General features: G+C 38.7%; 1 protein-coding gene across 2 annotated transcripts in view; it reads right to left on the minus strand.

Annotated features, from left to right (window-relative positions):
- RNF141 (ring finger protein 141) overlaps positions 1 to 22,564 on the minus strand; it is a 42,545-nt gene extending 19,981 nt beyond the window's left edge. The window contains exons 1-4 of one of the 2 annotated variants that reach the window (XM_014844185.3): positions 22,273 to 22,564; positions 14,368 to 14,557; positions 11,140 to 11,248; positions 4,697 to 4,878 (exon numbers count right to left, since the gene is read on the minus strand). In XM_014844185.3, coding sequence (XP_014699671.1) covers positions 4,697 to 4,878; positions 11,140 to 11,248; positions 14,368 to 14,510 — 434 coding nt within the window. In that variant the 5' untranslated portion in view covers positions 14,511 to 14,557; positions 22,273 to 22,564. The remainder of the gene's footprint in view (positions 1 to 4,696; positions 4,879 to 11,139; positions 11,249 to 14,367; positions 14,558 to 22,272) is intronic. The other variant, XM_070491089.1, reaches the window with a different exon arrangement.
- Positions 22,565 to 22,844: the final 280 nt, after the last annotated feature.

Below are 22,844 nucleotides of genomic sequence, written 5' to 3' on the forward strand. Positions count from 1 at the left end.
GAAGGACTCACAACTAAAAATACACAACTATGTAACGGGGGGCTTTGGGGAGAAAAAGGAAAAATAAAATCTTTAAAAAGAACAAAAAAACAAAAAAACAAAAATCTATGTGCCCTCAGTATAAAGCACAACATGACTCATGCAAAATCAGACTGAATGAATATCTATTTTAGGGATAGCAAACATATTATGGAAGGAAGTCCTAAGAGGGGCAAATTTTATAAAGAAAGATTGGATAAGAGAGAAATTCTGTGATGGTTAAAAAGAAAATATAGACAAAAACTAGAAATATTCAGGTCATTCTAAAAATAACTTAGTCCATTTGAATCATACTGAATTTACATAAACAAATTCAACCAATATATGATTTATTCGCCACATAGGATACAAAGCTCTCAAAAACTCGGGCCTTGCCATCAGGGTCTTCCTTGGCTGATGCTGATAATGGGCATGTAAATGAAAGAATGGCTTGGTCTTAAGTATTAGGTGCTATGGGAAATACAAAAGAGAGAGAAAGCAAAGTCTCTGTCCTCAAGGAGTTCTTCCTTTCATCTTGGGAGGAAAAGAGAGGCTGAATCTTTTAGTCCAGCCACAATTTAGAGAGTCCCTGAATGAGCCAAGTGCCTTTGCCTGTGTGTTCCCCTTTCATGGGACACCTTGCGAGTTTGGTAAACTCCAACTGCAGCAACTTGGCTCAAGATGTCATCTTCTCTCTGTTCTCAAAACCAACATTTGCCTCAATTAAGGACTTAAACATTGCATTTAACTGGCTGTTTGTTGGCTGGTCTATCCATACACTATAAACTCTTTGAATATAGGGAGTTCGTCTAGGTTCTCAATAAACACTTCTTAAAGTGATTTTAATTTGCTTTTATCCTTTGTGCTATGCTGTAATTTTTAGGTTTTTTTTCATCACACATGTATTACTTTTATAATTACATAAAAATTGAATGTTTCAAAGTATACACACTAGACTGTAAGCTTCTTAAGGGTAGGAGCTATCTCTAACTTGTTTTTATTCCCTACTGTGTCCACAGCACTGTATATAAGACATTGAAATAGCACTTTAAAATTTGTCAATTTGAACATAGAACATAAGAAAATGTCAAACGTATATTACCTGTATTACAGGCTAAGTAGAGAAGGAATAAAAGTACATTTCAAACATGTTGGAAAGATGAGGTAGAAAATGATAGGATTTTGACAGAAAGAGGACATTCTCGGTGAATAAACAAAGCTGTGGAGGCAGAAAAAAGGCTGTGGCTGTGTGTGTGTGTGTGTGTGTGCGTGTGCGTGTGTGCATGCGTGTGTGTGTAACAAGGAGCCTGACATGATGCTCTGGGGAGAAAACTGAGAGAAAAGGTTGTTTAAATATAGTAGAGATAATCTGATCCCTGAATGTCAAAATAGTAAGTTTAAACTTGTTCTGACAGGCAAATTAGAATCAGAATTTGATCCAGGGGAAAGTGAACCCACACTGAAACAGTATTTTAGGAAGATTAATTGGGAGTGCAGTAAGAGGGGCAGTCTAGAGGGAGGAGAACCAATCAGATCCACATTTCAGCAATTTACCTGGGAGACAATTAGGGCCTGTGTAAGGGGCATTACAAAAGACAAATCATCAGGATGTGGTAATAGATTAAATGTTATGCTTTAGTAATACACAAAAGAAGGCAGCCACTGAATTGAAATGGGGAAACTGAATGAAAACCTAGGTGGATATGGATCTAATGTATTTGATTTTTTCTATATATATTCACTTCAACGTTTAAGTGTCTTTTAGGTGCCATATATCGTGCCAGACCCAGATGAATTAGGATCTCTGCTTTTGAGGAGCTTACATTTTATGTCTAAGAATGTAGACTTGGGTGGCAGTAGCAGAGAATATAACTGAATCCATGAAGAATGACAGAATTCTGAAGATTAGAGCTTAAAAGTGAGGAGCACAGGGCTACAAAGAAGAACAGCATTCTGGATAGAGGTTAAAGAAAGAGCAGGAGACACAGAAGCGGCCAGTGGAAGCTGTACAATGTTCACTTGATGTTTTGCTCCCTTCCTAGCAGCACAACGATCAGAAGAAGAAAGGAGAAAGAGTCTTGCTCTGTTTGTCCTTGTTTGACCACTTGTAGAGTGGAGTAGTTCGTTCTATGTCCACTACTCTGAAAAACATACCGACAGATAAAGGATCACCCAGGACAGCTCTGGGATGTGGAGGAGATTCGTATGAACAAAGGCTCAGGGAGATTTTTTTTCAAATATTTGAAGGGCTAGAAGAGATAGCAGACCTGTTTGGTGGAATTCCAGAGGGTACAGCCACTGAAAGCAATAAGTAGAATACAGTAATAATCTAATAATAATGATAGTTAACTCTTACAGACATATTATTATGTGCCAAGCGCTCTTGTAAGCATTTTACATATACTAACTCAGCTCTCTCAACAGTCCTGTGAAGCAGATACTATTGCTACCATCCTCTTTTAAAAGACGAGGAAACTGAGGAAAGAGAATTTAATAACTTGTCCAAAGTTATACAGTTAGCAGTAGAGCCAGGATTTGAACACAGGCAATTTGCTTCTACAGTCTGGGCTATGCTGCCTCAAGAAAGCCGGATTTTGGCTACTCTGAGGAATATTAAAGCAAACGGGAAAATTCCATGGTGATGAGGGCATCTGCATATGGAAAGGCTTGCTCCTCTGAGGCAGTGAGTCCCACACAACTGCAGGTGTTCAAGTACGAGCTGGACTACCACTTGTAGCCCATGCTGTAGTACAGGATCTTTATGCACGAGAGGGTGACAAAGCAGACCTTAAGAGCACGGCTGTATTGCAGACAGCCCTGAATGTGAGTCTCAGCGAGGCCAATTTCTAGCCATGTCACTTCTTTGTCTAAACTCAGTTTCTTCATCTGAAATGGGCCAACAAGTGAATTCCCATGGAGGTGCTGTGAGGATTCAATGAGTTTATACATAAAAGCACTTACCACAATGCCTAATACCCTGTAAGTACTAAAGAAATATAAACCACTAGTAGAAATATGCATCAGATGTAAGTTTGAACCAAATAAGCACCCCTTAAGATTCCTTTCATCCTGAAAAGTCTGTTTCCCTATGAACTATTCTATCAGGGTATAACTAAAATCCAAAAAACACAAAGGCAAGAAGCACCCCTAACCTACCAATCAGGTATCAAGTTTCCCAGTCTCAAGGGCACATGAAAAGGGATAACACACTTACCTTCTTCATTAAGATGACTGCAACAAGAAAAAAGTTTTACTTTCTTTTCATTTGCTACCACAGAGCTTAAATACACTGGAAAATGCCATTCTCAGCTTTTAAAATACTTTAAAAAAAGCCATCATCCTGGGGCCAGCCCCATGGCATAGTGGTTAAGTTTGGCATGCTCTGCTTTGGTGGCCTGGGTTTGGTTCCCAAGCAGGGACTTATACCACTCAGCAGTGGCCATGCTGTGGCAGTGACCCACATACAAAACAGAGCAAGACCGGCATGAGTATCAGCTCAGGGCGAATCTTCCTCAAGCAAAAAGAGGAAGATCGGCAACAGATGTTAGCTCAGGGAAACTCTTCCTCAGGGAAAAAAAATCATCATTCTGAAGAGGGAGAGGAAAAAAAGCAGAAAACCAGACACCTGTCTTTGAAAGATTAACTTTACAAAATGCAGAAAAGATAAGTCTAAACACTGCCTATAATGTTCTAAAACTCATTTGGCATTTCAGTAACACTTTTACAGCCCAAACCTGGAAAACCAAATCACCCTTTTAAAGATAAACAGGAAATGATAAATGGAAAATACAATTTTACTACAAGATGGTATTTGGAAACTGGTTGTTTAAGAATGGACCAGAAAATGCAACTGTAAATGGGGCAATAAAAGAGAAATTCTGGTTAAGCATATTCTTATCTGTAAGGTAAAAGACACTGCCAATACAGACTTCTGCTGTCTGCCCAGTAGGACAATAAGACAGGATGTCAACAGGTCTGGACACACATAAGACTTTTTCCAATGAGGCATTTACAAGTTTAAATTATGGTCATAGTTGTCAAATGGCAACAGGTGGCAGCTTTCACATGCCAAAAGCATTATAGAGAAGGAAAAGAAAGTTTAGATAGAACAATAATATATTAGGCCTGAGTAAACAAGTACCATCACAGAAAACTCTGGCTGACTTCATTTCCTTCTGGTAGCTCAGTATACACAATATGTGCACCAAATACTTGTTTGTTCCTGAACGGGCTGCCAAGTCCAGGAGCCAATATTTAACATTTTAATGCTCCAATTAGTCAGGTACTTTTAAGAAAAACTGGGATGGTTTTGCCATATTCCTGAGCCTAATTCCCTGAAGGGCTTTGATTGCCTAAGAAGCTAAATATCAACTATAAAAGAGGCACTATCTTCTTTGTCATTAAATGCAAATACATAGGGTGGAGAGTGGACTCATGGAAACCGGGTTGACAAAAACATTCCCTGGTGTGAGTCACTTCAGTTTTTCTTTAATTTGGCACTCTAACGATGTCCTGAAGCACAGAACAATCCAAAAACTGATCTGGGATATATTATCAACTGAGACAAAAAGTAATGTGATTTAAGACATCACAAAGAGCACCAGCAAACATACTAACGAGATTTCAGTAGCTCGCATATTGGAAAATAAGTGAAACACGGTAATGATGCCTTGTCTACCTTCCCATCCAAAGACTAGCCTGACAGGATGTGACAGATGATGAGTTTTCATCAGCGTCTTCAGAGGTGGAGCTCTGGGCCAATACTCCTGCTGCTTGACTTGTGATGTCTTTATAAAGCTGAAGAAACTGGTACAAATTCATGATTCGTGATGCTTCCACAATGCCACTGCTTTTGTTAATCTAAAAATACAAAGAAAATGAAAAAAAAAAGTCGATTATTTCTCTGATGGATTTTTCCTAAAAAGGGGGAACAAATATTTAGTCAAACATCCTAGGAAATAGAAGTTTTCAAGATTTGCAAATTACCTAACAAGACAGCAAGAATCTGAACAAATGAATATTATCATGTCCCCTACATTTGTAGGGTTCAAAGTACTTTTACACAAATTTGTCTCATTTGATTCTCAAAACAACTCTGTAGGGTTGGTTAGGCATTATCCTGTTTAGAGCTGATGAGGTTAGGTGACTTTCCCAGACTTAAGAAATGAATTTTAGAGATCAGTATTGACAATTCGTTTCATTTTAATTTTTTAATTAAAGAATTTCTTAAAGGATTTATTCGAATCTAACAACCACATGCCATTCTACTATAACTGAAACAACAGATTGCTTTCTTTAATATCTTAAGTTCTACTTTACACCAAAACTTCCAGATTAAAGCAAAAAAAAATTACATGAAAGTTAATCCTAACAAAAAGTGGTTGAATTTTTCCCAGAAGGTCATTTTGAGCTTTAGCAAAAAACTCGTTTAACGTGAAGTGGAACCAGTGGCCTAGAGGCTGTACCTCTCCCCACTCTAGCTTACATTCTTAGTATGAGGAGATATTTGTGGCAAGTGTTGGGTAATAGGTAAGGAGAGATAATATTGCTTTCATAAGATTTGAGAAATCATAGAGTGGGGCATACATTCTCTTTTGAAATGACCAAAGCTAGTAGGATGAGGGCGTAATATTGTTGGAGGAAGAACCTGAGCCAATCAGAGACAGATTAGAGAAGTGAAAGACTTCCTTTCAGCACAGGAGATGGTAATGGAAAACTGTGGGAACAGAGGAAGCGATGAAATCTATTAAGTTCATATAAAAGTAAATGGAACAACAAAATTAGAAAATATTTAGAAAGAAATGAAGAGTGCAGGGAGAGATATAGATAGAAGGCCTTAAAATTGTGAATGAAGAAGGTTTGGAAACATATTGATGGAAATGGGGATATGAGAAAGTGAGGTAGTTAAGTTACATATTGAAAAAACATTACTATAGCAGCATTTCAATATTTGGAATGAATATAATAATAGTTGTAACCAATATTTATTAATTGTTTACAATTTGAGAAGGCAGTGAGAGAAAAATTGAGCGTCAAGCATGAATCAAGATTCCATACTAAAAAGATGGTACAACTATCTCTAATAATCAGAAAATTGATTAAATTCTGGGAAGGTAAGATCTATATAGAATTGAAAATATGTAATATTCTTTGTAATAAAAGATTATACATGGGAGGGAGAACAAATAAACAGAATTAAAGGTCATAGGAATTTATACAGGCTTACAAAATAGACTTTCAGAGCTGAGGAAACTGAGGCAGTCTTCCTTTGGAACTGCATAGTGCAGAAGAAATTAGGAAATAATTTATATAAACTTAGTGTTTAATAGCAAATTTATCAAACTACAACTATTATAATCATAGGATTCCTGCAACAAATATTTATTGAGTATCTATTATGTGGATGGTACAGGTACTATGTGACATAGCGTGTATAAAACAGACAAAAATCCTACACTGTAGATAGGAGAGACAGACAAATAAAACATAGATTAGGTAAGATGGAAATAAGTGTTACAGAGAAGATTAAATGGAGGAGAGGAACTGTTGACGGGCTGTAGAGAAGGCCTAAGAGAGGAGGTGACATTTAAGAATGGGAAGAGGTGCAGGAATGAGTCATATGGATCTCTGGGGGAAAGATCATTCCAGGCTGAGCGAATAGGATGTGCAAAGACTGTGAGGCAGAAGTGTACCTGGCAAGGAGCACAATGAGTGCAGCAGGGAGCCCAGAGCGGTTGGAAAAGAATGAGAGAGGAAAGAGCGGTAGAAGATAATGTTAGAGGGTGAGGCAGGAACAGAACGTACAGGACTTTGCTGATCATGGTAATGACTTTGGCATTTATTCCAAGTGCATGGGAAGTCACTGGAGGGTTTTGAGCCAAGGAGTGATATGATCTGATTTCATTTCAGATTAAGAGTGGCAAAGACTGGCTGTCATGCTTCGGCTAGACAGAATGGGGGCAGGAACAGAAGCAGGGAGACCAGTCAGGAGGCCACTGGAACATTCCTGGTGAGAGACGACAGTCGCCAGCAATAGGGTGGTAGTAGTGGAGATGGTGAGAACTGGCCAGATTCCGAATATATTTTGAAGAGAAAACTGACAGGATTTACTTATGGGTTGACTGTGGGGAGAAGAGAAGAGAAAAAAAGAAGTTGAGGATCACTCCAAGGTTTTGGTCTAAGTAACAAGACGAATGAAGATAATGTAACTCATCAGGTTTCTTAACAGCCACCTTAGCCCATACTTTTTAATTAATCTATTAATTTTTCTAACTTTGTTCCTATAAAATATTCCATTTAAACATCATTTAGATTATTTTTTATAATGAATTAAATGTTGAGGATAATCATCATAACAGACGGCAGATGGTCAAGATGAGGTCATATTGTAAATACAGAAGGGTACAGCACCATTGTTTTTAAGTTTCTTAAGATTAAGAAATATGAAATTTCAGTCTCCTATCAGTTTTTCATATTGGCCTTCAACTCTTTTCCTAATGTAAACACTGACTTACCATATTCTTTCAAAAAAGACTTAAGGAATGCAAATAGAAACACTTCTTTAGACTAATCTAAAATCAAGAACAATTACACAAATGAAAGATCTGATTGCTTATGTCTTCAATATGTCTTCTGTTTTTCTATTTAGGATCTTATTTTAAGGAAGATGTTTAATCACATACCATATGCAATGGTTAGAGACACTGAGGCAAAAAGGAGTTTGACTAATTGTAAACATTAATTCTGTGTTTGCCAAAGAGGAGCAACAGAAAACTAAGGGATCAGAAACCTGATATGTTCATATCCTCACAGCTTTCTACAATGCATACTGGCCTCTTCGATGTGAGCTGAGTCCTTTATGAAATAAAGACAGAGGGAATGTAATTTAGATACTACACTGTATCAATAAAGAAGGAAAGTTTCAACCCATCCCAGTCATTTAGAATGAGAGTATTTCTTCAACAGATTTTTGTTCACTCAAAATATATTCAGTTCCTACGAGGTGCAAAGCACTACAGGCTGTAAGAGATACAAGGATGAATCTAGACAGAGTTCCTGCCCTCGGGAGCTTACTAGCTAGTAGTGGAGCTAAGAACCTAAATGAATAACTTTATACTTAACATAGAATTTAATTATGAAGTACAAATAAAGTGCTGCTAGAATTTAGAAGAGGCAAGAGAATTTCTGTCAGGGAAGACTTTATGGATGAGATGGTATTTGTGGTGGGCCTTTAAAGAGACATCAAGTTTACGGAGAAATAAAAGATGTGGCAGAAAACGTTGGTTGATTACCCAAATGTCATTCCTACTTTTCATTGCCAGCAGAGCCCTGATTTTGTTTTGGTGTCTACCACTACCTGAAATGACTCAGGAGTCTATCCTGGTTAGTCTAATCTTAATGACGGTAATCACATCCCCTCTGTCAGTGTAGGCATAAGAAGGGGACATGAGCTAATATTCACCCAACGAGTTGGGAAGAGGGATCTGCTAGGTCTTTGAATTAACCAATCCAGGAGCTGCTTTATATCAAGATTTCTTGAGACGTGAGAAAATAAATACTGTTTTTGTTTAAATTGGCAGAACAGGGGTTTTCTGTGACTTGTAGCTAATGGCAATTTAAATGACAGAGGAATGGACATTCTAGTTGAGGGAACTCAAAGAGCAGAGGCACCAAGGTGGGAAAGGTAACAGCTATACCGCCTTAAATTAGTTAAGCCTGGTGAGAGACTTTGGAGTGCAAAAGGGGATAGCAGTGAATAAAGCAGAAAAGATAGTTCAGCGTCATATTGTAGAGGACCTTGACTGCCAGGTTAAGGAGTCAGGACTATTTTGTAGCCAATGAGGAACTGTTGAAGAATTTTAAGCAGGGAGGTGATCTGATGAGACTTGTGCTTGAGAAAGGTTAATCTCAAAGCATCATTAATTAGAAATACAAGAGTCTGGGGCTGGCCCTGTGGCCGAGTGGTTAAGTTCAGTGTGCTCTGCTTCAGTACCCCAGGTTCAGTTCCCAGGTGTGGACCTACACCACTCATCAAGCCATGCTATGGTAGTGACCCACATACAAAATAGAGGAAGACTGGCATGGATGTTAGCTCAGGGCAAATCTTCCTCAGCCAAAAAAAGAAAAAAAAGAAAGAAATAGAAGAGTCTGGAGGTGTGGAGATTAATACAGAATCTAAGGTAATCTGGATGAGAAGAAAGAGGGGCCTGAGCTGTAGTTACAGTCTCCTGGAGGGCAGGGAATTTGTCTTACGAACAAACTGGAAGTAAAACCTAGTAAGAGGTAAAATGACAAGATCAGATTACTGGTTACTGTAGAGGAGAGGGCAAGAAAAGAAGAAAGAATGCATGTTTTCCAGAAATGACCTTTCTTATTAGAGTTGTTATAAATTCCACCCATGATTCACTTGAGGTTGACTTCCAAATAGTTCTGAAAGAATATGTGCCAGGTAAACTTGCAGCCGTGGGATGGCGCAGTATCAGAGATACTGAGCCTACTTGAATGGATTTTACATTTTTTAGCCCAATTCTTCACTTCTTCTTTACTTTATTCCTTTGCAAAGTCAAAAGTTGCAGATTCCCAGAGTTCTTTTGGGAGTGTGTGTATTTATAACACTGTAAAAAATCCCTAATGAATTTAATATACTATAAACTCAACAACAACAAAAACAGAAAACGGGAAAAATAAGTGTACAATTTTTGATCCCAGGAATTGAAGTATAACAAAACATGATCTTGGATCAAGTTGTCAGTATTTCAATGTGTCTTCTATTACCATGATTTCTAACACATTATACATCATACAAAGCTACACTGCTATCCATGCTAGTACCACATTAGCTACCTGTGTCATGAATGAAAAAAATTTTTGAATGATGGTTCTCTGGCAGCTATTATCTCTCTAACATTTGGACTTTAAAAAAAATCAGCTAAGCAAATGTTCGATGTGAACAGACCCAGCTGAATGGTATTAAGCTGTATTATATATTTTCTCTAAATCAACTGTAAACTTTAAGCAGCTCCATTCAACTTCAAGCACTTAGTCAAGTCTGGAATTAACGTCTGTCTTTGCTCCTCTAATCCTCTTTAAAGTTCCTTTACTACTTAAATTGATGATAACTTCTAATTTAATCAGCTATCCATAAGTAATCCTGCTACACTTAAACTAGAGTTGTGTTAATCAACTCCCTGGGGAAATGTGGCTTATTAATTGGGGAGCCCCCAAGGTCCATAACACAAAGTAACAAATTCTCCTTACCCAGGTCCTCAACGGTTGATCAGGAATGGACTTTAGGGCATTCATGAATGTTCAACTTATTGTTTATGTGTATATGGATGATTTTACTGTTTGTTTGTTTAGAGCAGGGGCTGGGATAGGAGGAGGCCGAAGAAAACTTGTTCCTTCTTTTTTACCAGGTCTGTGGCCTCAGAAAGGTCAAGGACCTCCTATTCTAATCTACCCACTGCTGGATGAGGCTTCCTAATACTCTACGGCAGCTGCTATTATATTTTTTAGCAGTGTTGACAAATTTAATTATTTAAAATTAAAAGATGAACTATGAGACACAGTACATTGATGGTCAAAAATCCATTCCATGACTAAAAATTACTAAAACAGAACAAAATAACCCAAACTTTCTAATGGATTTTTAAAATTCTTATTAAATGAACGAAACCTAGTGTTCTTAAAGAAATGATCTCCTAAGACAACTTCACTTTTTAAAGAGTCATCTGAGAGCTAGATAGTGTGTCACCTTAAGATTCCATAGCCAGCTAAAATCCAAAAAGAGAAGGAGATGGCAAGGATGAGAGTTTGGTACCACCTTCCATAATTATTAAAACCTCTGCTATATGGCAATTATACAATAGTGAGATTCAAACAGTTAACCTGGAAGGCAGTAACAGTATCAAAACGATGTTTTTCATAGTTTTATAAATAAATGATAACCAAATTATTAACATTTATTTCCACTATATTATATTACATTATTAAACTGATAAGAAAAGATACTACACTTGATCTTAGTGGAAAGGCTGAGAAGTGATATATATTACACTATTAAATGTGGTTCTAACACCAAAATAGCTTAAGCTCAGAGCTGGAAGTCTCTGCCACTCTCACCTTGGTACAGACCACTCTTACAACCACTTTCCAAAAGGCAGAGGAATCAGATCCAGGCTGTACCTCAAAGAGAAGATGTTTTTCCTGGCCAGCTGCTACTTTAGCAGTTCTGAAAAGAGACAAATATATTTGTTAATTTTAAGAAAAGTCATCATATGAAATAATGGAGCTATGAAATCAATTTCGAGAAACACTTTACAACAGAGAAGGAAATTTGAAGAAGACACACAAAGACAACAATAATAATGATTATAATAATTAGATTCTTGAAACACATGGCTAGAGAATGTTTTGATTATAAACATACAATTTAATTTCCAAGGATTTTTAAAGTCAATGGCATAGTGCAATAATATTTATAAATCTCTTTTTGTTATATTTATATCTCAATGGTTATTACATTTCTAAAAAAGACATCTAGAAAAAACATGCCTGAGGAATCAGATTTGTTTTTTTTTTTTTTATGATTTTATTTTTTTCCTTTTTCTCCCCAAAGCCCCCTGGTACATAGTTGCACATTCTTCATTGTGGGTCCTTCTAGTTGTGGCATGTGGGATGCTGCCTCAGCGTGGTTTAATAAGCGGTGCCATGTCCGCGCCCAGGATTAGAACCAACGAAACACTGAGCCGCCTGCAGCGGAGCGCGTGAACTTAACCACTCGGCCATGGGGCCAGCCCCCTGAGGAATCAGATTTTTAAAGAAAATGCATGGCTGCTTTTACTTATCCAAATTTTGACTATTGCCTCAGATGTATTTAAAGTGTGAAAAAAATCTTGCTCTTGGTTAAGTCCTTATTTAAGCAACAATACTAACACATCTCTTTGAAAATTTCTGTTTTATAGATAATTTGGGACAGGATCAAGCAAATGATTTTGAGACACTTTAAATATAGCTTTACTGTCTATACCTAGCAGAATAATTATAATTTAGACAGCCAGAGGATTCTAACATAAAAATATACTACTTTTAGAGGATAATTCAATATCATGCTATCAATGCCAATTTAAATCAGTTCAAAGACATATTTAAGTACTGCAGCTCCCTTTTATCATTATTCACCTTTCTCTCCGAGCACCAGTGGGGACATCACGTTCAACTAAGTGACTTATAGCTAAATAAATGGAAGCCATTGAAAATTAAGCTACTAGCCCTGGGGAACAAAGCCTGCCAGTGAAAGTCACTCAGCTATGCCAGTTTCCAGTCCTGTTTTCTAGTTATCAAACCACGCTCCTTCTGTATAGGTTTAACTTTAAAAGGTTCTCAGACAGCACCGCACTTGTGAAATGCCCAACATCTGACCCATGGGAATTGGTTTTAAGAACCAAATCCAGTCAGAAATGTCCTGTGCTAAATAAACAAAAGGAAGATACTCTTTATCATCACCCCTGTATTACACAGTAAGCTTAGCTTGCGGACGCTTTCATAGAGCACATTTTATCCAATAACTTTAGGCCAAGAGGCAAATTTTATAGAATAGACTAGGTTTATGTATGTAAGTTCCAAGACTCCAAAGGGACAGCAAATGTCATTGATTACTCTTCATAAGAGTTGAAACGATAAACACAAAAAAGCATTCCATGCTTGTGATACTATCAAATTCTCAATCCAATTTTATTCCTTAAGCATATGGTCCCAGAAGTAATGCTTCAAATACTACCATTTGGACAATCTAAGAAAAAGAAAAAAGTAAAATCCTAGAATTTTAAAAACACATGACTACATTTTTATTATAAAAGATCAGACAGTACACAAATACACATAGTAAAATGTAAAATCTCCTTTCACTGCCCCCTTTTTCCAACAACTCCACAGAGATCCAGTGTGTAGCTTTCTGGTTTATTTTCTATGCATTTATGTATTTATATCCATACAGGATCCGTTCATATATCCATACAGGGTTTTGTTTTGTTTTTAATGAACAAAATCCAGTGTTCTTAAAAGAAATGATCTTCTAAGATAATAAGACATTCTTTATTCTTCATGACTGGCTAATAACAGTACACCTGAGCCATGTCCATAAAAAGACTGTATTTCCTTCTCTTTATCTAACGTGTTCCAGATGGCCAAGTATGTCTCATATCCAATACAGCCACCACAGAGCTTGGGGAGTATCTTACCCTAAACTATTAATAGTGACTATAATACAAGCTTTTACATACTAAGTGGTCCCAGACTGCTAGGTGACTTTGGCCTTTTCTGGGTTTAAGGAGAGGTAATGTGGGATAGAGGAAAGAACTCCAGACTCAGGGAGAGCTGGATCTGCCATACTTAGGTAAGCATTTTAGGCCTCAGTTAAAATGTCCAACCCTCAGCAGAGTGCCTTCCTCAGTGTTAGCTAAAATGAATAGACTAAAGAGAGAAGCTTTAACGTCTCATTTAAAAGGCAATGCGAATAAACTATAATTATACCCCCAGGAAGACAGCGAGAGGGGTGGGTGTGGGTGCTGCTAGACGGAGACTTAACAGAAAGAAGTGACAGCTGCTCACCTGTCACCAGGGGAGAACACACAAACAAGGCAGGATTTTAAAAGCAAACAATCTGGGGTCATTCAGGGACACAGGCCTGTGGGTTTTAATAGCTTCTACACAGATCAGTATTACAATTGATATCATAAAGAACAAACTTAGAAAGACAAGGCTAATTCTATTAGGTGTGCTCTGTAAGATGGCTGAGAAATTCATATTCCATCTTAGAAATCTATTCAAGCATTAAGTAGAGATTTAAAGATGTTAGCTAATTAGAAAATATTAATAAACAAAATACTTTATTCTTCAGTGATGACAAATGAAATATTACTATATATGTATTTCTCTGGCAAAATAATGGCTCAGTGAACAGATCCAGAAGACTGATTTCCTTATTAACCAGCTGAACCGGTCGATGTACAGAAACCTGAGTGCCCTTTGACTATCCTACGATCCTTTCTCTAGAGCAACTGATTGGCATATTCTCTTCTGTTATGCATCCCTTTAGTGCTTTCAAAAAGGAGTAAAGTTATAAGCCTATGTTCAAAATTCAATTTTGAGTTCCTTCCGTCTCTTTTATTCCTATTACATGTTTCTAAACAGCCACACAGAAAGTCGTATAGTAGGCGCTCTATAAATATCTCCTAACTGCTGCTGAAAACATGGTCTTAGCAATCAAAACATCTGGTTACCTCTCAGACAGTCATGACGTATGGGGCATACTTCAGGGGGAAAAACAAAATGAAAAATAGCAAGACTTACACATCATTAAGTTCAGCTACTCTCCCAAGAAATTCTTCATAAGTTAAGGAGCCACTTTCTCGAACCAATGTGACATGTTTTGCTACTTTTTCTGGTAACTTGTTAAGAACCAACTGCGTCTGATCTGAAAATTGCTGTCCCATGATGAAATGATGTCTTTTGAAATCCAGAGTGTTGTTTCACATAGTTTCTGTCAAATACATAGAAAAGTTACTTTAATATGTAATATAAAAACAGCAATACACCCATCCCTTCAAGAAAATTAAGAAAAATTAGGAATATCTTTAAGAGCTCAGTAGACTTACACGAGCCTAAGGTGGAATTTATTCAAACAACAATACTTTTAAAGTAAAGATTTATATTTCTATTTTTTAAGATTACACAGCTAAATGAGAAAACAAGATTCACTTATGTTATTGGGAGAGTGATGAACCTCGAACTTCTCTAATTTTGCCAAGTCAGAAACCATCATGTGCCTGTGCGTGCGCACAAACAAGGAGGCATTTAAGTGACTGTATTTAACAGGAAGCTTCTTTACCTTATATAATTTTTCTAAGAACATTTCCTGACTGCTTACCATGTGTCAAACTCCAGACTAAGGGCTTTCCATATATTATCTCATTTATTTCTTAGAACAGCCCTAAGAGGTAGGCTTTATTATATTCCTATTTTACAAATAAGGAGATAGAGCTAAGTGATTTATCTACAGTTCAACAGCTGGTAAGTGGTTGAAGTGAACTTTGAACCCATGTTTTTCAGATTCTGGTGCTCATGTTTTTAACCACTATGATATACTATGATATATAATCATGATATGATTACACCAGCTGAAAAACATTTGTTGTTGGGGCCGGCCCGGTGGCGCAGCGGTTAAGTTCGCACGTTCCGATTCAGCGGCCCGGATCCCGGGTGCGGACATGGCACCGCTTGTAAAAGCCATGCTGTGGCAAACGTCCCACGTATGAAGTAGAGGAAGATGGGCATGCATGTTAGCTCAGGGCCAATTCTCCTCAGCAAAAAGAGGAGGATTGGCAGCAGTTAGCTCAGGGCTAATCTTTCTTTAAAAAATAAAATAAAATAAAGAGGGAATAGACGTGCTGTAATCCTGGAGCTGAAATGGTGGAATGGGGTTCAGAGATGCAGGTAAACTAGGGTCCAAAAGTAGAGACATGCCTGAAACAAACAGGCTGAGATATGAAAGCCGGGAGAGAGACTTCGAGCAGACAGCGCGGGAGCGGGCAGGGACAGGGGCTGGCTGAGCATGACTTACAAACGCAGTCCTGGCTGCTGAAGCTCGACTCCTGCCAGGTGAGGGGCAGCCTGTGCCAGGGGCAAGGGTAACCAGGCATTAACACAACAGTGTGGGACATTGTCTTCCTTCTAGAAATTTTGCCCAGATATCTGGCCATTTTAGAGTTCTGGCTCAGCTCAGTTCTGCAGATGAGACCGGAATGGCACCAGGTACGCAAGATCCAGAGCATAGAAGCCCTGGGATGATGTTACTGAGCATTAGGGTCCAGCAGGGGCTCCCCAAGCCGGCATCAAGGTCCAGGAGGCAAATTCAAGAGGAAGGCTGCCTGAGAGGGCAGCACCCAGGCATGGAGGTAGCGGGGACCAGGTCAAACAGAATTCTCCCTCCAGGGAGACACAGAAAAAAGAGGACGATTGGCAGTAGTTAGCTCAGGCTAATCTTCCTCAAAACAAACAAACAAACAAACAAAGAAACCCATATTTGTTGTTGAATTACTTTATTTAAAAATGTGTAACTTATTTTTAATTGTAAGATATATGTAAATTAAGCAGATTTTTGGTTTGAAAAACCTAAGAAAATGACGTTAGATTATTTAAGCGCCTCACATTTTCTGCTTAAAAAAAAAAGCCAGCTCTTGTGCTTTTTAACTCCTCTAGGTGTTAACTTAAAATTTATGTAAATTGTTTTCTAAATATGAAGATGATATTTTAGTTAAAAGGCTGGATCACTACTTTAATAATCTACTATTAATATAAATCCATGTTACTGAATTGACCTAAAAATTTAATCTCAAAACATTTATTTAATAACCACTTACTCTAAAGTCTTGAAAGATATAATTCTATGTATCGTGTCTAGAGAAGAGTTGGATGTGTTTATTCTAGATAGTGTTTTCCTTTGGTAAATAATGATTTATCAGAATATCAAGCATGGAGAATACGGTTAGAATAGAAAATAATATACATTTTTAGTATTTATCTATGCTGACGTATTCTATAACTGAGTATGAAAATCCCTATTTAACACCAACACTACTACTAATAATAGTAAAAGCAACTAGTATTTGTTGATCACTTCCATTTTGTAACACACTCTTATAAGCACTTTACATGTATTCACGATTTCAGTCATTTAACTCCCTATTAGAACCACTTTATAGATGAAGAAACAGGATAGCTAAAGAAACAAGCACGGAGAGGTTAAAGTAACAAAGTCACATAGCTAATCGGTTTAAAAAAAACAAAGTTAGAAAAAGAAAAATGTATTACAATTAAAAAAAAATATGATCCCTCCCACTTAAGAAATTCCGTTTTATTTACGCATCAAAGACTATCATTTTATCTCAACCAAATTAACACTCATATCATATAAAGCAGGTGAAATAGTGAAAATTTTGAGAAAAGTTTTGTCAGGAAACCTGCCTCATCATTTAATCAAAAAATAATAAAGCTATAATTCTAAAGTACAAAATATATAACTTTAAAATATGAAACCATTTATAATAAGAATTCTCAGTAACCATAAATATGTAGATTTGCTTTGGGCATTAAAATTTTATGTACTGTATTTGAGGTTTATTCTTTTAGTCACATTAAATACACGAAAACTACTATTGTACTAAAAAAGAAAAACTCAACAATTACTGTTTTGAATTGGAGCCTACTTGGCAATGATAAATATATTACAGAGATAAATGAAAGTGGTTGAGCAAGATCCAGGCCACTAAAAAAAAATCTCTGAAAGCAAAATTATATATCTTAAATATAGTCAAATGGATTCATAGCAACTGTATCCAAAGAGAAACAAAGATTTTAGCTTAGAGGCGGTCTCTAGGGTATTCAACATTAGTGATTTCTGGATTTCACAGACTAGTAAAATCTCAAAGCAACCGTGTTTTTTTATTGTAAGTAAGGACAGTTTCCAAAAATAAATTAAAAATCCCAAAACTTAACAGAAATTTAAAAAGGAACAATTTGTAACCCGAAAAGAAGGATATATTATGAGAATAAAAGTTTTTCCCAAGAAGGCATTAACTTCACACTGACATAGACTGCATACATCCATGTACAGCATTGTCCTTATTTTTCTTGTTCTAATCCAAACGTGTGAAAGCAGCATCAGAAGCCCATGGTTACAGACTGGTGTTAGGGAGCCACTGTGTTACATGCCTCTTTATAAATTACTCTCAACAAGTACCACGTGCCTGGTGCTCTGATGTGTTCTGGGGATACAACAGTGAGTGAAAGAAACACGGTTCTTGACACCACGGAGCATCTGAGACAGTGGGGAAGAGGCAGCAATCACACCAATAAATATATAATTACAAAATGACAGGCACTAAGCCAAACAAGCTGCTACGAAAGCCTATGAAAGGGGGACTTGACGTAGTCTCGTGTCAGGGAAGAAGTCCGCGGTAAACATTTGACTTGAGATCAGAGTCAGCCAGAGAAGAGCGGTAGAGGCATGGCGACGGGAGGACGTTCCAGGCAGAGGTAACAGAAAGTGCCTAACACAGGAGAGCAAGCTGCCTTTGAGTTAATTTAACAAAACCGGGCAGAGTGACTAAAGCAGAGCGGCAGAAGGGAGAAAGACTGGCAGCGAGATAGACTGTTTGCCATTTCTATTGATGACTTTGAGACAAGACTGCAGGCTGCCCGATCTGCGGATGACTACCATGGAAATGAATGAATAACGCCCACTGAATATCAGAATCAAGACTGACACAGGTACCGATCTTCTGAAACAGAATATGCTATATCAAACATGACTAAAAGTTAAATCTTGGATATGTTTTGAAAAGCCAACTGCACAAAAACACAAGGGTAAGATGGGCTTAAAAGCAGTTAAAATATAAAAGGTCTGAGGGTTTCAGTCAAAGAGGGTCAACAGTAAATAGGGACAAGAAAGATGCTAAAATAAACTTAAACTCTTGCTAGCAGCAGACGTCGAGAGCAAAAGCCCCATCCCGCTGACTCTGTAATGGCCCCCAATTGAAGTGCTGTAACCAGCTCCACGCGGTCGCACTTGATGAAAGGGCATTCATCATCTGAACACATCTGGGAGAGCACACAAGATGTTAAGGATCTAGAAAAGGAAACAAAGCAACTCATTCTAGATAATCACCATTCAGTAACGATGCGAAGAAATATGATAGATTTGTTCAAACATTTGAAGAGCTTTCATGTGGAAGAGGAAGTAAGATTTATTTTATGTAGTTACAGAAAACAGAATGGCCACTAAGTGTAAATTAGGCAGATTTCAGGTCAATATAAGAATTTCCAACATCCATAATTATCCAGAAGTGTTAAGGGCTGTCTTATAATGTATGTGGTGAGCTTGCTTTCATCGTAAGTGTGGAGGTATTTAAACAAAGAGTAGTTCACCCAATGAGTATTTTAGAGAAGAATTTTTGCTTGGGTGAGGAGTTAGTAGGTAACCTCTAACCAAATATTTTACTCCCAAGGAGAAACTTACATCTCCTCTAGCTTTCTTGTACCAGTCCAACCAAAATGCAATAAAAGATGCTAATCAACCATACCAAAAACTGTAAATTACACCTCCATAACTTAACAAAGAAAAAAATTAAACCTTTGAAATACATGGTCTTAATATTTAGTGTAAAATATGCAATGATAATTTAACCAGTGTGCTTACCAAACAGTTATTTAAAAAGAAGCCTTGTTGCTTATTATTGAGTTAGAAAATGGTCCCTTTTGTTTCTGCATTGTTTTGTTCTGGTGCCCTAACTGAATGATAAGGTTTATAATTTGAGGCAGCATATTAACTTGTTATCCTACAGTTGCACTTGGTATCTGGGAAACCTGATCACTAACTCCTTGGATTAAACGGGAAGACTATCTAGGGACTACTAACAGAGCCTGGAACAGTGGTTCTGAACCTGCTTCAGTGGCGAGAGCCTGGAATGTACAGTTCATTTTGAATATCATAAAATAATGGTAAATATTAAATCCTTAACATAAAAATATGACTCTGATCTATATGCAATATAAAACCACAACCAAGAGTGCGTGTTCACAAAAACAATCTGTTTAGGCCACGCTCTAGTCACTCGCCACCGCTTTTTCAGTGTCCCTCTTTGGTGACTCTGCACATTCTTCTATCACAGCATATATCATCAGTTAGGTCACTTGACTATCCCCCTCTGTAAGCTTTTTGAGCATAGCAGCTGTGTTCTCTTTTCTGGCAGATTCATAAGCATACAATAAATGTTTATGTAATGCAGTAAATATTGTTTTATTATTCACTTAGTATTCTTTTGACTCTCGTTAACTTGTTCAGACATCTACTAGTACTAACTTGGCGAGAAGCTGAAGTTAAGAAAAATTCCTAAAATAAAAAATACAAAATTGTAAAAATTTATCATTAATGTTTAAGTAAATTGAGAAATATTCACTATTTGATATTAGAAACATACTCCCCTCTAGATCATGGAATAGCAGTATTGCATAGGAACACAATTTTCAAATCACTGGCATAGAATTCAGCAAAAGATAAATCTCTGGTCAAGATTTCTCAAAGAACTAGCAGCTCTCATGCTATTGTGTCACCTATAATTCAGTCCTTTCTAGAAGGATAATGATGTGCTTTCAAGCAACATTTGAAGGATTTTCTAAATAAAGAACAATTGTTATTTTGAAACTCATATCAAGGATTCCAAAAATGCCACATTCTCTAGTGGGTGGTAACATACACATGATTATTTCTTTTTCTAACAAATGAATTGCTGTAGTTCAAATAGTCTTTATAAAGACATAAAAATTACATCATGGGTAATCAGCAAAAAAAAAAAAAGAAACTTCTGTGAAAATTTAAACCATATCCATTCATAAAAGGATTAAAGCAAGTTGAAAAGCCTGAAAGGGGAACAAGTTGACTAGCTCACAAGTACTGTAGTATTTAGAAAACCTCTCTGAAACCTGTTCTCCATGAAATTTTGTATCAACTTCTTTACTTACATAAACACATTTATAATTGAAATAATCATCAATTATCGTCACTGTCAGCTTTAACATCAGTGATAAAAACTAAGTACTAAAAACGAGGTCCCTAAGGATAATTTATTTTATTACTCATTGCTTACTCAACCTCTAGATCTGTAAACAGATTATCAGCTGTTCTGCAAGACAAGAAATGAACAGGAGATATAACAGATACACAGTGAAACAACTAGACCAGTCAGAGTCACTAGAGAGTCTGGGGTGCCTGTTCTGGGATGAAAGATCCTAATCAGAAAAAAATTTTATAGAAAGAAAAACCACAAAAGGATAAGAATTAAGGTTAAGAATATGGATTTCTGACAGCACCAGTGTGTTTACTAAATACATTTCATAACTAGACTTGTCAGAATTCTCTCTGGACCTTCCCTGCCTTTTTTGGGAGAAGGGGAAGCCTGTTGGGTGTTTAGACGTAATCTAAGAAGGCCCGGCTACATACATCAAATATAAAGTTCACTTACATCAAATGACAAAGAACACATTTTGGAAACATACAGTCATATTCTGGAAGAAAATATTTAAAAACGACAGCCAGTCAGCATCAAAGGAAAGGAGAAAAATCCATACTATTTTTGAGTTCTGAATTAAAAAAGCATCACTTCTTAGAGAAATGACTTCAATATAGAGGTGACTAATTTAAGATCGTTGGTTCGCGGCACGTCACGCCCCAGATGAAATTTTGAATGGATGGAGTTCATTTTAGAGCAAGAATAATGGGCGGAGGGGAGTGGAAAAGAGTAACTTTATGCAGAAGATCTAACAATTATAAACCATGGCAAGTGTTACGGCGGCTTTATAAACACGCCAGAGGAAAGAACAGAATCATTTGGCACCGTGAAATAGGACGGGGTCAGAATATGGATGTACGCTGCAACTGAACAAAAGGGCTGGGGATAAACTTGACTAATAATAGTAAATCCACATTTTGCAACGCGACACAAATAACAGGAGGAGTCATTTCAAAAGCTAACCCAGAAGGTTTCCTTTCCAGGAATAACTACTACAATGATTAGCAAGGAAACGTTCTGTGGCAGCCGGGTCTCGAGCCAGCTGGTTCGACAAGGCAAAGCCTCTGGGAAGGGGAGCAGCCCAAGCGAATTCAGAAAAGCAGGGCCGGCTACGTGGATCGACTTGGCCTTTTCCGAGCTGTGGCCCCATGAAAGGGTTTCCAACCGGGGGATCGGGGGCGCGCAGGGTGTCTAAGCGCAGCGGGGCCCCCCTCCGGCCGGCCTCGCGCTCGCCGTCCCCTCGCCGCCGCGGCCCCTCCTCGAGCGCACCTGCCCTGGAACCAACAGCTGCGCCCGCGGCCCCTGACTGCGCCGGCGGCAACATTCAAAAGCGGTTCCGGGCTCGAGGAGGAAAAACTCTCTCCTCGGCCCCCAGAACCACCCCCTAGACAGGACCAGCCACCTCCACCCCCGGCCGCTGGAAACCGGGCTGGGGACGGTGCGACCACGGAAACGCCTCCCAAGCCAGCCCCGCTCCCTCAGCCGAGGCCTAGAGAGCGCGGCGGGGCCCGGCCCGTCTCCCCACTGAAGGCCGGCAGGCAGTCAGGCCTGGCCGGCGTTTCTGCTCCAGCCCGAGGGTCGTGGAGCAGCTAGGAAGACAAGCGGCGGAAGGACAGCCTGCGCAGCTCACCCAAGTTCAAGGCATCGCGCTTCCGGCGGCCGCGGCGCCGCCCCAGCCCGCAGCTCAGACCTGCAGGCGGCGGCGGCGGCTCGGTCGGCGCCCCGGTCGCGCGTCGCTGACGCAGAAGCCCTGCCCCCAGCGCGTTGCCGGGAGACGGTGCCACCCTTCTTCCCCAGAGCTCTGCTTCGACTCGCTGGCTCCGCTTCTCGGGAGACCTTCGAGGCCCGAGCCCCCAGGCCCGTGAGAGCGAAGGAGGGGGCCGTGCCCAAGTGGCGGCGGGAGAGGCCTCGCCTGGCAGCTCCTGGAGGCAGGGGCTGCCTGGGGTGGTACAGCCTGGCCGACTGCCGGCTCCTGGCGCCATCTCCCGAGCGGGCTGTCCAGGGCCCAGCTGGTGACAAAGGACCCAGTGCGAGCCCCGGTTTGGTCAAGGGCTGGATTCCAAGCCGCCACTTAGGCCTCCAACCTCACGCTGGTCGTAGCTACGTAGAGATCATCTCGTTGCTTTACCATGAAGTGGGGCAGATTATGGTCACCAAGCTAGGTTAAGAAGCATGAAAGAGAATATATGGAAAGTAACTAGC

Source organism: Equus asinus, chromosome 20 (genome assembly GCF_041296235.1).
Source record: "Equus asinus isolate D_3611 breed Donkey chromosome 20, EquAss-T2T_v2, whole genome shotgun sequence".
Taxonomy (NCBI): domain Eukaryota; kingdom Metazoa; phylum Chordata; class Mammalia; order Perissodactyla; family Equidae; genus Equus; species Equus asinus.